We start from the raw sequence: 17,658 nt of genomic DNA on the forward strand, positions 1-17,658 counted from the left end.
TGCTGTGAAATGTCTCCACACATCAGATAGTGTCCCTGGCAATTTCCTGTAACGATTAGAAAAAAATGAGTAAAAAAAATATATATATTCCATGTACAGATAAATAGTTAAGCAGTTAGATTAAACAACTCCTTTAAGATTTTTATTTTTTTTTACATGAAACGTATATGGAAACAGGTGAATTAACACTAAGTTAGCAGGCTCAAGCAAGCTAAAACCCACATGGTAGCAAAAACGAACTAACAAAAATTGTTAAGTTAGAAATGATTTAAACACACTTTGCTGTAGGATACTATTTTCTAGTTAACAAAAAATGATGTATATCATATAAAATATATTCACCCAACCCAGTATTGTAATCAACTCCGTTCTGCTAGTGGAACCCCCCCCCCCCCCCCCCCCCCCCCCCCCCCGCGCAACAGCCAGTGAAAGTGCAGGGAGCCAAATTCAAAACAACACATATCTCATAATTTAACATTCCTCAAGCATACAAGTATTTTACACCATTTTTAAAGATACAATTCTCATTAATCCAGCCACAGTGTCTGATTTCAAAAAGGATTCGCAGCGAAAGCACCACAAACTATTGTTAGGTCACCACCAAGCCACAGAAAAACACAGCCATTTTTTCCAGCCAAAGAGAGGAGTCACAAAAAGCACAAATAGAGATAAAATGAATCACTAACCTTTGATCTTCATCAGATGACACTCATAGGACTTCATGTTACACAATACATGTATGTTTTGTTTGATAAAGTTCATATTTATATTTAAAAAAAATGGAGTTTACATTGGCCCGTTACGTTCAGTAGTTCTATTGCAGAGAGCCACATCAGAGCAATCAAAGCTGTTCTCCGTTGGGGTCGCTATTATCGTCATTGTCCAAAATAATTCTGATGTTCCATGTTGCCAGGGAATTATTTTCTTCAGCATTTTTTGACCTGAGTGGAACTCCCGATAGGTTCGGGTAGTCTCTGGGGCCCACTGGTGCTCTGAGATCCCCTGCCTGTACAGACACATCTCTGGGGCCCACTGGTGCTCTGAGATCCCCTGCCTGTACAGACACATCTCTGAGATCCCCTGCCTGTACAGACACATCTCTGGGGCCCACTGGTGCTCTGAGATCCCCTGCCTATACAGACACATCTCTGGGGCCCACTGGTGCTCTGAGATCCCCTGCCTGTACAGACACATCTCTGAGATCCCCTGCCTGTACAGACACATCTCTGAGATCCCCTGCCGGTACAGACACATCTCTGAGATCCCCTAGCCTGTTAGCCAGGAATTTCAAGACAACCAGTTAACGTGTACCGCCGTGAGTGGAGACGTGTGCACGAAGCTGCTCCCCAATTCATAACAGGGCTAGCCGGCAGCAGCGAGCTGTAAGCGAGAGTTAGCAAGCACATGGTAAGCGGGAATGCAACTCACCTCTACCTTGGCACTATTGCACGAGACCCGTCACATGCACCCCTGCGGTTGCTTACCCACACGTGCACTTTCAAGTTTGTTTTGTCTTTTGCAATAAAGCGTTTCCTTATGTGTTCAGTCTGGCACACACTGCATTGTCTGTGTAGACATTGTCTGTGTGGGGGTTGTTTGTGGTTGATGGTGTGTCAGTGACTGAGTGAAAATGTCATTAAACAGATGGTGTGATTCTGTCTCCCTCAGCCTTGTCACAAAACCGTCAGTCTGGGACAGTAGGTTTGATGCTGAGGAGAGGGAGAGAGATTGGGCCATTCCATTGCTCCAGGGTTGCAGGGAGTGGGGGGGGGGGGGGGGGGGGGCTCAACTCACCTTCAAGGAAGGTTGGGACGTTCCACTCCTCCAGGGTTGCAGGGGGATCCAGCCACCATAACGTGTACACTACAGACTGGAGTATGTAGCTGGGAGAAAAAAAACACTGTCTCTGCACATCTGTGTGTGTACATGTGTAATGGGGTCTTGCCCAATGGAGCAGTCCATTTAGTGGCAACTCCCCCTATCTCTGCTCTATTTATAGCCTTTATCATCCAGTGATGTGGAAGACGGACCTGCAGCACCACTGGCTCACTTGGTGCACCAACACAGCTCGCCATCCAACTGAGCAGCACCACACTAAGCAATGAGCTGTTGCTGTGCTCTAAATATGGCAATATGTGATTGTGATTCTGTACAGAGCAGCCTGACATTCAGCTGTGCTGATGTAGATCAGTGTTCAGCAGCAGGGAGGGAGGAGGGGCTTGGTGTTCAGCAGGGAGGGAGGAGTGGCCTGGTGTTCAGCAGCAGGGAGGGAGGAGGGGCCTGGTGTTCAGCAGCGGGGAGGGAGGGGCCTGGTGTTCAGCAGCGGGGAGGGAGGGGCCTGGTGTTCAGCAGGGAGGGAGGGGCCTGGTGTTCAGCAGCAGGGAGAGAGGAGGGGCCTGGTGTTCAGCAGCAGGGAGAGAGGAGGGGCCTGGTGTTCAGCAGCAGGGAGGGAGGAGGGGCCTGGTGTTCAGCAGCAGGGAGGGAGGGGCCTGGTGTTCAGCAGCAGGGAGGGAGGGGCCTGGTGTTCAGCAGCGGGGAGGGAGGAGGGGCCTGGTGTTCAGCAGCGGGGAGGGAGGGGCCTGGTGTTCAGCAGCGGGGAGGGAGGGGCCTGGTGTTCAGCAGCGGGGAGGGAGGGGCCTGGTGTTCAGCAGCGGGGAGGGAGGGGCCTGGTGTTCAGCAGCGGGGAGGGAGGGGCCTGGTGTTCAGCAGCGGGGAGGGAGGGGCCTGGTGTTCAGCAGCGGGGAGGGAGGGGCCTGGTGTTCAGCAGCGGGGAGGGAGGGAGGAGGGGCTTGATGTTCAGCAGCGGGGAGGGAGGAGGGGCCTGGTGTTCAGCAGCGGGGAGGGAGGAGGGGCCTGGTGTTCAGCAGTTTCACTAACAGGACTACAGCAGTGTAGCTACAGTTGGGCCCTGAAGACAACCAGGGCTGTTTGAGAGAGGGCCAGAATGACTCCGCTAGCGACACCATGAATGTCGCTCTGTGGTCTGTTAGTTGGTAGAGGAACTAGAGTAGTGTTCTCTGTGTGTGTTGGTAGAAGAACTAGAGTAGTGGTGTGTGTGTGTTGGTAGAGGAACTAGAGTAGTGGTGTGTGTGTGTTGGTAGAAGAACTAGAGTAGTGGTCTGTGTGTGTTGGTAGAAGAACTAGAGTAGTGTTCTCTGTGTGTGTTGGTAGAGGAACTAGAGTAGTGGTGTGTGTGTGTGTTGGTAGAAGAACTAGAGTAGTGGTGTGTGCGTGTTGGTAGAGGAACTAGAGTAGTGGTCTGTGTGTGTTGGTAGAAGAACTAGAGTAGTGGTGTGTGTGTGTTGGTCGAGGAACTAGAGTAGTGGTGTGTGTGTGTTGGTAGAGGAACTAGAGTAGTGGTGTGTGTGTGTTGGTAGAAGAACTAGAGTAGTGGTGTGTGTGTGTTGGTAGAGGAACTAGAATAGTGGTGTGTGTGTGTTGGTAGAAGAACTAGAGTAGTGGTGTGTGTGTGTTGGTAGAGGAACTAGAGTAGTGGTGTGTGTGTGTTGGTAGAAGAACTAGAGTAGTGGTGTGTGTGTGTTGGTAGAGGAACTAGAGTAGTGGTGTGTGTGTGTTGGTAGAAGAACTAGAGTAGTGGTGTGTGTGTGTTGGTAGAGGAACTAGAGTAGTGTTCTCTGTGTGTGTTGGTAGAGGAACTAGAATAGTGGTCTGTGTGTGTTGGTAGAAGAACTAGAGTAGTGGTGTGTGTGTGTTGGTAGAGGAACTAGAGTAGTGGTGTGTGTGTGTTGGTAGAGGAACTAGAATAGTGGTCTGTGTGTGTTGGTAGAGGAACTAGAATAGTGGTCTGTGTGTGTTGGTAGAGGAACTAGAGTAGTGGTGTGTGTGTGTTGGTAGAGGAACTAGAATAGTGGTCTGTGTGTGTTGGTAGAAGAACTAGAGTAGTGGTGTGTGTGTGTTGGTAGAGGAACTAGAATAGTGGTCTGTGTGTGTTGGTAGAAGAACTAGAGTAGTGTTCTCTGTGTGTTGGTGTACTCTCAGTGGAAACATTGTGGTTGCTGCTCTCTGCTCCAGTTCTGAGCTGTCTTAGTGTGGGAAATCAGGTCAGGATTCCTTTCCCCATTCTCTCTCTCTCTCTCTCTCTCTGCCACTCTGAATCTGTCCCTCGGCCTCCCTCTGTCCCTCGGCCTCCCTCTGTCCCTCGGCCTCCCTCTGTCCCTCGGCCTCTCTCTGTCCCTCGGCCTGTTATCTTACTTGCAGTTTCTCCGTCTTAATTAGATTGGCTGTATTGGCCTGCATTTTCTCCCCATTAACCCCTCCCTTGGTTTCTCTCTCTCTCTCCCGGTCTCTGTGTGCATGTATAGAAACTGATATCAGATTATGAGACCTCTCTATGAGATTAGTGTGGTAGCTGTGATCTATTAAACTGACATGGGGTGAGGGGCTACGGTGCCCAGCAAATATTCCAGAATCGGAAAGCGCTGTAATGAATATGATTAAGCCGACTTGTGATCATCATGATCATTGTTGTTCTTGTTCGAATTGGCGGCAATGTAATAAGAGCCATATTTGGGGCTCCCGATTGGCGCGGCGTTTCTAAGGAACTGCATCTCCATGCTAGAGGCATCAATACAGACCCTGGATTGATTCCAGGCTGGATCACAACTGGACGTGATTGGGAGTCCCATAGGGCGGCGCACAATTGGCCCAGCGTCATTAGGGTTTTGCCGGGGTAGGCCATAATTGTAAATATGAATTTGTTCTTAACTGACTTGCCTAGTTAAATAAAAATAAGTAAATGTTGTAGCCATATTTTAATGTTGTCTTTCCTCTCCTACTCTCCTAGTCTCCTTGTCTCCTATCCCATTACACCCCTCACTCTCATGAATCTCTTCCTCTGTCACTTCCTATCATTTTCTATTCTCCTCTTTCTTTCAGACAGATGGTAGGTCTTTGCCCCTTTGTGAGGGGGTTGGAGTCGGTGAGTGTTTCGAGGGTTCAACTTTGTGGGGTTGCTGCTGGTGACACAGCGGATCCTTAATGTGTAGACTAGAACCTACTATAACAGCCAGCTGGGAGGTCACCATCGAGTTCCTCGATCCCTATCGTCCTTTTTACCAGACCACCTCCTAGCTACAGAGGCAGGTAGTCTAGTGGTTAAGAGTGTTGGGTCTGATGACAGTGGTAAGGACAGCAGGTAGTCTAGTGGTTAAGAGTGTTGGGTCTGATGACAGTGGTAAGGGCAGCAGGTAGTCTCGTGGTTAAGAGTGTTGGGTCTGATGACAGTGGTAAGGACAGCAGGTAGTCTAGTGGTTAAGAGTGTTGGGTCTGATGACAGTGGTAAGGACAGCAGGTAGTCTAGTGGTTAAGAGTGTTGGGTCTGATGACAGTGGTAAGGACAGCAGGTAGTCTAGTGGTTAAGAGTGTTGGGTCTGATGACAGTGGTAAGGACAGCAGGTAGTCTAGTGGTTAAGAGTGTTGGGTCTGATGACAGTGGTAAGGGCAGCAGGTAGTCTAGTGGTTAAGAGTGTTGGGTCTGATGACAGTGGTAAGGGCAGCAGGTAGTCTAGTGGTTAAGAGTGTTGGGTCTGATGACAGTGGTAAGGGCAGCAGGTAGTCTAGTGGTTAAGAGTGTTGGGTCTGATGACAGTGGTAAGGGCAGCAGGTAGTCTAGTGGTTAAGAGTGTTGGGTCTGATGACAGTGGTAAGGACAGCAGGTAGTCTAGTGGTTAAGAGTGTTGGGTCTGATGACAGTGGTAAGGACAGCAGGTAGTCTCGTGGTTAAGAGTGTTGGGTCTGATGACAGTGGTAAGGACAGCAGGTAGTCTCGTGGTTAAGAGTGTTGGGTCTGATGACAGTGGTAAGGGCAGCGGGTAGTCTAGTGGTTAAGAGTGTTGGGTCTGATGACAGTGGTAAGGGCAGCAGGTAGTCTAGTGGTTAAGAGTGTTGGGTCTGATGACAGTGGTAAGGGCAGCAGGTAGTCTCGTGGTTAAGAGTGTTGGGTCTGATGACAGTGGTAAGAGCAGCAGGTAGTCTAGTGGTTAAGAGTGTTGGGTCTGATGACAGTGGTAAGGGCAGCAGGTTGTCTAGCGGTTGGGCCAGTAACCGAAAGGTTGCTGGTTTGAATCCCAGAGCCGACTAGGTCGGACTGCGTGGGCTCCCCTAGCCTCTGCCTGCGTGGGCTCCCCTAGCCTCTGCCTGCGTGGGCTCCCCTAGCCTCTGCCTGCGTGGGCTCCCCTAGCCTCTGCCTGCGTGGGCTCCCCTAGCCTCTGCCTGCGTGGGCTCCCCTAGCCTCTGCCTGCGTGGGCTCCCCTAGCCTCTGCCTGCGTGGGCTCCCCTAGCCTCTGCCTGCGTGGGCTCCCCTAGCCTCGGCCTGCGTGGGCTCCCCTAGCCTCGGCCTGCGTGGGCTCCCCTCGGCCTGCGTGGGCTCCCCTAGCCTCGGCCTGCGTGGGCTCCCCTCGGCCTGCGTGGGCTCCCCTAGCCTCGGCCTGCGTGGGCTCCCCTCGGCCTGCGTGGGCTCCCCTAGCCTCGGCCTGCGTGGGCTCCCCTCGGCCTGCGTGGGCTCCCCTCGGCCTGCGTGGGCTCCCCTAGCCTCGGCCTGCGTGGGCTCCCCTCGGCCTCCTCTGGAGGATGACTGTCTGCCAGTTGTCATATGACCTTATTTTTTATTTATTTATTGAACCTTTTATTTAACTTGGCAAGTCCGTTAAGAACAAATTCTTATTTACAATGACGGCCTACACCTGCCAAACCTGGATGACGCTGGGCCAATTGTGCGCCGCCCTGTGGGATGATCTGCTGACAGGCATGAGGAGTTGTTTTCTGAGGGTGGGACTGGGAGCACTGTCTTAGCTGTCAACTTTAGCCTAGTTCTGCCCTGCCTGTGTGCATCACGATGGCAGATAAGAGGTCAGACTGTGGTCAGTGTGAGTAATATTCAACATGTTTGACCAGCGGTGTAGATTTAAAAGCTGTCCTTTGAGGTCACTCGGAAATGTAATCTAAACGCAACAGTTTTGTTTATTTGAGTTTACTCAACAAACAAGACGTACTGATTTGGAATTGCACTTTTGCCCTAGGAGCACAACACATCCAGCGTTTTCATTATGACTCAGCAAAGGTCAGACTTCAACATCAGAGAGGCATGCCTGAGACATGAGGTGACAACGTATTACTCAAATACTGGATGATACAATCTAGAAGTCCTGCGTCATCACTGAAGAATGCAGCATTTGACAGGAAATCCGTCCAGTGTGACCAAAGGGTTTAGCAACCCTCTATTGTCTTTCGTTGGGCTGGTTTAAAGCGGAATCTGGCCTTTTTTGTTTGTTTTATTCAGAGGCTCCTGTGTTCTCAGGGCTATGCCAGCATTCTGTAATTCACCGAACTAGGCTAGCTGAACATTCTGGATTCCTTTCTGCATTTGAATGGAACACTCCCCTTTTACCATAGTTTCAACTCTGTTTGGTAACTGTGTTCCCTCTGCATTTTTTGCCTTTCAGGTTGCCAAACTGAGCTGAGGCCTCTATTGAAATAGACCTGCCCAGATCAGCTGATGCTGAGTGATTTGAAAGGCTCTGGTTAATTCAGATTCTCTCTCTGGGGACCTACGGGCTCTAAATTATGAAGAGGAATACTTTAGTCTAAACCTCAAAACTATCTTAAATATTGCTTACATTCTCTAAAATAGCACCTTTTCATTGATTTAAAAAAAGAGAAGTATTCTGAGTAATCTTGTGGTCAGTGTTTCACCAAGGAGATGTTGTTACAGGTCATGACGGTGGTGAAACACAGTGGGGTAACCTGTTAGAGCTAACTCAGGGGCCGGTGGTGTTGTGGGCCTTTCCTCTCAGCCACGTAGCTCTGTATAATCTATCAGGCACAAACACACAGATCAGCTGCTCTCTGGTAACCTTGGCAACCTTATAATGAAATGTTGTTTTTTCCCCCCTTTGCCCCACGGAGTTCTCCATCTCTCCTCTCTCCTCTCTTCAGCTATCGATTATTTAGTTTTTAAACACAAAGAAAAACCCAGAGGCTGGAAAACATCTTAGAATGGCTGCTGCTTACCACCTGACATCTCTGGGGAACAAGTGGTTTAGGGATAGGTAGCTCACAGGGGACTGAGACAGAACCACTCAGACATGGAGAATGACAAACATTACAAAGTGCCTGTGGGATGTACTACCAGTCATTTAACATGTAGGATAGACCTGTGGGATTAACTACCAGTCATTTAACATGTAGGATAGACCTGTGGGATTAACTACCAGTCATTTAACATGTAGGATAGACCTGTGGGATTAACTACCAGTCATCTAACATGTAGGATAGACCTGTGGGATTAACTACCAGTCATTTAACATGTAGGATAGACCTGTGGGATTTACTACCAGTCATTTAACATGTAGGATAGACCTGTGGGATTAACTACCAGTCATTTAACATGTAGGATAGACCTGTGGGATTTACTACCAGTCATTTAACATGTAGGATAGACCTGTGGGATTAACTACCAGTCATTTAACATGTAGGATAGACCTGTGGGATTAACTACCAGTCATTTAACATGTAGGATAGACCTGTGGGATTTACTACCAGTCATTTAACATGTAGGATAGACCTGTGGGATTAACTACCAGTCATTTAACATGTAGGATAGACCTGTGGGATTTACTACCAGTCATTTAACATGTAGGATAGACCTGTGGGATTAACTACCAGTCATCTAACATGTAGGATAGACCTGTGGGATTAACTACCAGTCATTTAACATGTGGGATTAACTACCAGTCATTTAACATGTAGGATAGACGTGTGGGATGTACTACCAGTCATTTAACATGTAGGATAGACCTGTGGGATTAACTACCAGTCATTTAACATGTAGGATAGACCTGTGGGATGTACTACCAGTCATTTAACATGTAGGATAGACCTGTGGGATTTACTACCAGTCATTTAACATGTAGGATAGACCTGTGGGATTTACTACCAGTCATTTAACATGTAGGATAGACCTGTGGGATTTACTACCAGTCATTTAACATGTAGGATAGACCTGTGGGATTTACTACCAGTCATCTAACATGTAGGATAGACCTGTGGGATTAACTACCAGTCATCTAACATGTAGGATAGACCTGTGGGATTAACTACCAGTCATTTAACATGTAGGATAGACCTGTGGGATTTACTACCAGTCATTTAACATGTAGGATAGACCTGTGGGATTTACTACCAGTCATTTAACATGTAGGATAGACCTGTGGGATTTACTACCAGTCATCTAACATGTAGGATAGACCTGTGGGATTAACTACCAGTCATTTAACATGTAGGATAGACCTGTGGGATTTACTACCAGTCATTTAACATGTAGGATAGACCTGTGGGATTTACTACCAGTCATTTAACATGTAGGATAGACCTGTGGGATTAACTACCAGTCATTTAACATGTAGGATAGACCTGTGGGATTTACTACCAGTCATTTAACATGTAGGATAGACCTGTGGGATTTACTACCAGTCATTTAACATGTAGGATAGACCTGTGGGATTAACTACCAGTCATCTAACATGTAGGATAGACCTGTGGGATTTACTACCAGTCATTTAACATGTAGGATAGACCTGTGGGATTAACTACCAGTCATCTAACATGTAGGATAGACCTGTGGGATTTACTACCAGTCATTTAACATGTAGGATAGACCTGTGGGATTTACTACCAGTCATTTAACATGTAGGATAGACCTGTGGGATTTACTACCAGTCATCTAACATGTAGGATAGACCTGTGGGATTTACTACCAGTCATTTAACATGTAGGATAGACCTGTGGGATTTACTACCAGTCATTTAACATGTAGGATAGACCTGTGGGATTTACTAGAAAGGTGTGGTTCTACAGTGTGTGGACTGTGGCGGGGGGTGTGGTTCTGCAGTGTGTGGACTGTGTCGGGGTGTGTGGTTCTACAGTGTGTGGACTGTGGCGGGGGGTGTGGTTCTACAGTGTGTGGACTGTGGCGGGGGGTGTGGTTCTACAGTGTGTGGACTGTGGCGGGGGGTGTGGTTCTGCAGTGTGTGGACTGTGTCGGGGTGTGTGGTTCTACAGTGTGTGGACTGTGTCGGGGGGTGTGGTATGGTCATGCCTGGACAAGTAGAATACACATGAGACCTCCGGAGATCAATAAGCACTGATGACTACAGGGTTGAGTGTTATGCTGCTGCCTGCCATGATTACAGACCACAGGAAGCAGTGTAGAGCTGACGCAGACCTGGGCAGAGACATTGAAGATGAACCTAGATGATATGGTAGAAAGATGAGCAAGTGTGTTAAAAATCAAATGTATTCTTGTATTTTATGAATATTATTTCAGGGAGGCTATTCAGGAGAGGGGAAGTGAAGTGAACTCTTATCCTATTTTTATTAAGGCTTTTGGTTGCACCTGTCAACTCACTCTGTATTCTGATATGCTTTCACACATCATGTCATCGCAAACCGAGATCTTTATTATCTACACCCACAGCATTCCTGTCATTCCCCTTCATGGTGTTCTCACAGGGAACGATACTCTGTGGCTTCACCTCTCAGTGAAAGGGAGATAACTAATCAGTTGTACAACTGAATGGATTCATTAACCCACCATCTCTGCCATAGTCTACAGTGCCCGGCGAGCAGTGGGTTAACTGCCTTGCTCAGGGGCAGAATGACAGATGTTTACCTTGTCAGCTCAGGGATTCGGTGACCGGCCCAATGCTCTAATCACTAGGCTAACTTCAGAGTGCTGCTGACTCCTGCAGCACAGTTAGCCTTACATGTTGACATTCCTTAGACTCTGCAGACAGATGACGGACTTCACCTACTGTAGTTTGGTTTGGCTGTGGTGGGTTTGTTTGAACAGTGTGCACCAGAATCATTGAGTGATGATTGTGAACACTATGGGTATAATATACAGTATTCATTGCAGTAGGTTTATCTGTAGGTCTACTCTGCAGGGAGGGTCAGGCCTCAGCTAGCTGGCACTGCCAGAGACGGACACTACTGTTGGCCTACAGATAAACACTGCCAGACAGACATAATACTGTAGACCAGGGAGGGTCAGGCCTCAGCTAGCTGGCACTGCCAGAGACGGACACTACTGTTGGCCTACAGATAAACACTGCCAGACAGACATAATACTGTAGACCAGGGAGGGTCAGACCTGAGCTAGCTGGCACTGCCAGAGACGGACACTACTGTTGGCCTACAGATAAACACTGCCAGACAGACATAATACTGTAGACCAGGGAGGGGCGACTCCAGTCCTCGGAGGCCGAAGTGATGTCACACTATCCCCATCCTTAGCAAAGCCAGCTAATTTTTTAACTATACTGAACAAAAATATAAATGCAACATGCAACAATTTCTCTAAAATGAAGTTGGAGGCGGCTTATGGTAGAGAAATTAACATGACATTCTCTGGCAACAGCTCTGGTGGACATTCCTGCGGTCAGCGTGCCAATTACAAGCTCCCTCAACATGACAGCTGTGGCATTGTGTTGTGTGACAAAACTGCACATCTTAGTGGCCTCTTATTGTCCCCGGCACAAGGTGCACCTGTGTAATGGATCGTGCCTCTTGATATGCCACACCTGTCAGGTGGGTGGATTATCTTGGCAAAGGAGAAATGCTCACGAACGGGTCATGTAAACAACATTTGAGAGAAATCAGCTTTTTGAATTGAACAATTCTTGGATTTTTTTATTTCAGCTCATGAAACATGGGACCGACACTTTACATGTTGCGTTATATATTTGGTTCAGTATAATTGCGTTCTAAACTGAAGTTCATAATTAGTTGATTATTGGAGTCAGGTGTGGGGCTGGGGCAAAACTGTGACACCAATCAGGCCTCTCCCTGGTCTACAGTATTATGTCTGTCTGCCAGTGTATCTGTAGGCCAACAGTAGTGTCTGTCTCTGGCAGTGCCAGCTAGCTGAGGTCTTCAGGTCTGAGGAATAGACGTTGAATTGACGTCTGTGCCCAGTGTGCTGTTATCTGACCCTGCCATGCCCCCCCCCCCCCCCCCCCCCCCCCCCCCACACACACACACACACACTTATTCTTGGAATCGTTTCCTTTGAAAAACATCTCTCGATTCCTCAGAAGCTTTTTACCAGACACCTTCACAGCTGTGACGTCACAGTCACAAATCCTGTTAAGGGAAACACAACGTTGTTGGCTGTTTTAATGTTGTTTCTTTGCTTCCGGCTCCATTGTTCTGTATTCTTCTGTATTCACTGGTCACGATGGCAACACCCACCCGTAGCACGCGCTCCAGCGGGTGTATCTCACTGATCATCCCTAAAGCCAACACCTCATTCGGCCGCCTTTCCTTCCAGTTCTCTGCTGCCTGTGACTGGAACGAATTGCAAAAATCGCTGAAGTTGGAGACTTTTATCTCCCTCACCAACTTCAAACATCTGCTATCTGAGCAGCTAACCGATCGCTGCAGCTATACATAGTCTATCGGTAAATAGCCCACCCAATTTACCTACCTCATCCCCATACTGTTTATTTATTTACTTTTCTGCTCTTTTGCACACCAATATCTCTACCTGTACATGACCATCTGATCATTTATCACTCCAGTGTTAATCTGCAAAATTGTAATTATTCGCCTACCTCCTCATGCCTTTTGCACACAATGTATATAGACTCCCCTTTTTTTCTACTGTGTTACTGACTTGTTAATTGTTTACTCCATGTGTAACTCTGTGTTGTCTGTTCACACTGCTATGCTTTATCTTGGCTAGGTCGCAGTTGCAAATGAGAACTTGTTGTCAACTAGCCTACCTGGTTAAATAAAGGTGTTGTCAACTAGCCTACCTGGTTAAATAAAGGTGTTGTCAACTAGCCTACCTGGTTAAATAAAGGTGTTGTCAACTAGCCTACCTGGTTAAATAAAGGTGTTGTCAACTAGCCTACCTGGTTAAATAAAGGTGTTGTCAACTAGCCTACCTGGTTAAATAAAGGTGAAATAAAATAAAATAAAACATTTGAAGGAGTGGTGACGGTATCACCCTGTTAGAGGGGAAGGAAGAGAGGGGTTGTGGGAGATGTGTACACCACCCATCTGTAATCAAAGCAGCATGTTTGGAATTCCTCTGGAATGAGTCTCTATCTTACTTTACTTTCAGCAACGGGACAAAGACTCTCTGTCTGACCATCTGAATGTTACGTCATGAAGGTTTACACAAACAGAAATGTAAACTACTTGGTTTATATAGTCATCAGTCTTCATATTATATTGTTTGAGAACTATTTGTTCTACTGGCCAGTGTAGTCCACTATTCCCTCACTGCGCTGGAAACAACCTCAGCCAGCCGGAACATCAGTGCCAGATGTAATCGGATGTATCATCCAATGTGTGCTGGTTCCCTCTTGTGGCTGTAGCCAGAAGTGCAGACCTTTTATGTCATAGTTCTGGGACGTTCTCTCGAATGATTTCCTGGAAGGGGTGGGCTCAAGATGACCCCGATGGTGAGGAAAATGTCAACAGTGAAAGGGATTCACCTGGGGGTTACTGTTCCACATAGGGAGGTTTTCTGGTTGTGGATGTGCTGGTGGCATTTATTTGGCTCTGATTTTAAAATGAGTGCATTATATAATAAAGGTATAGAGTCGTTTTGGTTATACCTCATTTTGTTCACCAACTCCCTTCTCTCTTCTCTCTATCTCCAGGACCGGTTTGCAGAGATCTTTGGGATGGACGCTGCAGCCGAGAGCAGGAAGTCTCAGGAGACCTTTAAGAAGTGGCTTCTGGCGGGGATGACCCTGTTCACAGGAGTTGTCGTAGGGTCACTCTTCGCTCAGAAACGCCTGTGAGAACGACAGCCACAACAGACGCCGTCTTGTACTGGGGGGGGGGGGGGGGGGGTGGAATGAAGGAATTAGTTTAACTTTTCTTATTTCTCCTTTTAATACATGGTTATGTTTGAACCTTCCATCCCACCATACACTGAGGACTCTGACAAACTGTTGAGATTTAAAGACTTATGTTACCCTCATCAAAGACCTCCCTGCAACACCCTAAAACACAAGACAATGGGGGGAGGTATCTAGAACTGTCCTGGGCCAAACCTTCCTCTTTTTCCCTTTTTGTTTACTCTTTCCTGTTGACCTTTTCTCCAATTGCTGTATTAATTAGTTAAGTAAGTAAATTACATTTTACAAATGTAAAAGTGATTCAGAAACAAGCTAGCGCATCATATTAGGCGCATTGGCCCGAAATGAGTGAGGTAATTTAATTTGTCGTGTGTGTTCATTGTTTTTTTTTTGTTTTTTTTACCATTAAAACCCACGTGATCATTTCCTGTTGTGATGGTGGTCAAATACCTGGCACACAGAACACACAACGTGCACAACAAACCACTAGCCAGTGACAGAGTATTTATCTAGCAGCTGGGGATAGAGGCTCAGTTGGAGAGAATGTTCAGTGTTTAAAACGTACAAAACCTTGTGATCATTTTAGCTAATGAGATTGAAGATGAATGACGCAGAAACCTTATTTAGTGAGATTACAGATCATTGAGACTTCTGACGTTCATATAGATAGATCTAAGACATGAGAAAATGTTGTCAGGCCGACTTCCAGGTCGGACCCTTTCAACCTGCCACCTCTGTCTGCCTTAGTTTTCACACTTGGCACATTCATTTCTGATCTCCTTCCTGTCACAGCAGCTGATGGCGTGCGTCACTCAACACCCAACCTGCTGTTCAGAGCATATCTGTCAAACCTAGTCGACAGAGACTGAGGAAAACGATTCCTTGGTTTCCAAACGTCTTTAATTTAAACACAGCGTCAGTAAGTCAGGAGGGTGCTTGTAGTCTGGCGTTTTCATAGTGTTACACTCTGTGCACTGGAAGTTAGCTTCATTCAGGAGGAAGTAGGAGGATGAGAAGGAGGGTGTGAGGAGAGACGGGTGCAACCCCCCCCCCCCACCCACATCCTGACCCTCTGCTTCAGGGAACGGAGCCCTAGGGAAGTAGCGCTTCTCTTGTGTGACAGGTAGACGGTTGAAAACCCAGCCTTTGAGACTCTGCAGCGGTGTCCTGCGTTTCAAAACTGGAATGAGGTCTCTCACTTGCTGTGGTTTTTCCACATTTTACTTGAACAGTGTAGCAGATCTGTGTTAAACTTCAGAGACGTGTCAACGTTGATATGCTTTATTTTATGTCAAAGCCCTGTTAGTTTATAGTTTATTTACCCCACGTTTTCTATGCATTTCCTCCTTAATATTGTTGTTTTTAAATCTTATGTTTTTTGCCTGCTTTTCTCAACTGCAGATTTAATAACTTGGGTTTAATCAGGAAACATTTATCCGACTGCCAACACCCTCCAAGCAGCTCATACAGTACCGGGCCCTCCAGGGTATTTAGTTCCAGTACTGGGCCCTCCACGGTATTTAGTTACCCTGGAGGGCCCGGTACTGTAACTAAATACCCTGGAGGGCCCGGTACTGTATTTAGTTACAGTACCGGCCCATCCAGGGTATTTAGTTACAGTACCGGGCCCTCCAGGGTATTTAGTTACAGTACTGGCCCTCCAGGGTATTTAGTTCCAGTACCGGGCCCTCCAGGGTATTTAGTTCCAGTACCGGGCCCTCCAGGGTATTTAGTTCCAGTACCGGGCCCTCCAGGGTATTTAGTTCCAGTACCGGGCCCTCCTGGGTATTTAGTTCCAGTACCGGGCCCTCCAGGGTATTTAGTTACAGTACCGGGCCCTCCAGGGTATTTAGTTACAGTACCGGGCCCTCCAGGGTATTTAGTTACAGTACCGGGCCCTCCAGGGTATTTAGTTACAGTTCCAGTACCGGGCCCTCCAGGGTATTTAGTTACAGTACCGGGCCCTCCAGGGTATTTAGTTACAGTACCGGGCCCTCCAGTGTATTTAGTTACAGTACCGGGCCCTCCAGTGTATTTAGTTACAGTACCGGGCCCTCCAGTGTATTTAGTTCCAGTACCGGGCCCTCCAGTGTATTTAGTTCCAGTACCGGGCCCTCCAGTGTATTTAGTTACAGTACCAGTACCGGGCCCTCCAGGGTATTTAGTTACAGTACCGGGCCCTCCAGTGTATTTAGTTCCAGTTCCAGTACCGGGCCCTCCAGGGTATTTAGTTACAGTACCGGGCCCTCCAGGGTATTTAGTTCCAGTTCCAGTACCGGGCCCTCCAGGGTATTTAGTTCCAGTTCCAGTACCTCCAGGGTATTTAGTTACAGTACCGGGCCCTCCAGGGTATTTAGCTACTACCGGGCCCTCCAGTGTATTTAGTTCCAGTTCCAGTACCGGGCCCTCCAGGGTATTTAGTTACAGTACCGGGCCCTCCAGTGTATTTAGTTACAGTACCGGGCCCTCCAGTGTATTTAGTTACAGTACCGGGCCCTCCAGTGTATTCAGTACCAGTACCGGGCCCTCCAGGGTATTTAGTTCCAGTACCGGGCCCTCCAGTGTATTTAGTTACAGTACCAGTACCGGGCCCTCCAGGGTATTTAGTTCCAGTACTGGGCCCTCCAGGGTATTTAGTTAGCAACAGTTTGTTCAGGTCCACCCTGCTTAGGATCTTGATGCTCTCCTAATTATTTTCTGTTTGATATCTCAAGAACACCATATTATTTGATTCTCTGGGGACAAGGTTTTCTCTTTACTATGAATATACTATAGATCAGGCCTCTGTTCCTGGAGAGCTACTACGATCTGTTCTGTAGGTTTGCACTCCAACCCTGTTCCTGGAGAGCTACTGTCCTGTAGGTTTTCACTCCAACCCTGTTCCAGGAGAGCTACTGTCCTGTAGGTTTTCACTCCAACCCTAATGTAGCACACCTGAATTGAATTATCTGGTTGATAAGCTGAATCAGGTTAGTTACAGCTGGGGTTGGAGTGAGAACCTGCAGGATGGTTGCTCTCCAGGCAAATAGCTGGCCACGTTGCTCCAAACATAACATTTCAAAGTGTATCGTTCCATTTCTCCAAATGTCAAATGTTGAAGTTAAGGGTTCAGTTTAGGGATTCATTCTGAATGGTTAAGGTAAGTGTTAAGGTTTGGGATATTGTCCACAACTGGGATCGAACACACAGCCTTCTGATCCAGAGTCATGGGATTTCGGCCATCCACAACACCCTGGCAAAACCCAAGCCTACTTGATGGTAATAGTGTTCACTGTTGCCCCTAGTGGCCGGTTTTGAAGGCATGTCCCAACATTTTAGGACGTGGATAGACGTCCAATTTCGACACCAAACTTAAACGCCCTGGCTGCTCCAGGAACCGGGTGGGAGAGCCCTGCTATAGATGAATATCTGCCAAGTGATCATGAACCATTTCATCACACATTCCAAGACAGTAATATATTTTTCTAGTGTTGTGCCCCACAAAACGCTAGCCTGGATGCCAGTCTAATCCACTAGTCTGGATGCCAGTCTGTAATCCACTAGCCAGGGTGCCAGTCTGTTACTGCTCTCTTGCCGACTCCTTATAGAATTGTCATAGCATGTTTGTCTTGACCAGGCTAACAAAAAGCTGCTTGCAGGCTTTTCCTGCAATGTGACCTTTGTCACATGAAGTTCCCTCCGTGTGTGTGTGTGTGTGTGTGTGTGTGCGTTCGTGTTGTATGCAAAATGTTTTGCGGGAGGCATAAGAATGAATTGAAACAGCATT

The 17,658-nt window shown here is 47.4% G+C and overlaps 1 protein-coding gene across 1 annotated transcript in view; it reads left to right on the plus strand.

Annotated features, from left to right (window-relative positions):
- The window catches only part of LOC110492635 (bcl-2-like protein 1), a 43,762-nt gene extending 29,445 nt beyond the window's left edge, over positions 1-14,317 (plus strand). The window contains exon 3 of the mRNA XM_036947656.1: positions 13,689-14,317. Coding sequence (XP_036803551.1) covers positions 13,689-13,832 — 144 coding nt within the window. The 3' untranslated portion in view covers positions 13,833-14,317. The remainder of the gene's footprint in view (positions 1-13,688) is intronic.
- The last annotated feature ends 3,341 nt before the right edge of the window (positions 14,318-17,658 follow it).

This window comes from Oncorhynchus mykiss, chromosome 16 (assembly GCF_013265735.2).
Source record: "Oncorhynchus mykiss isolate Arlee chromosome 16, USDA_OmykA_1.1, whole genome shotgun sequence".
Lineage (NCBI taxonomy): Eukaryota > Metazoa > Chordata > Actinopteri > Salmoniformes > Salmonidae > Oncorhynchus > Oncorhynchus mykiss.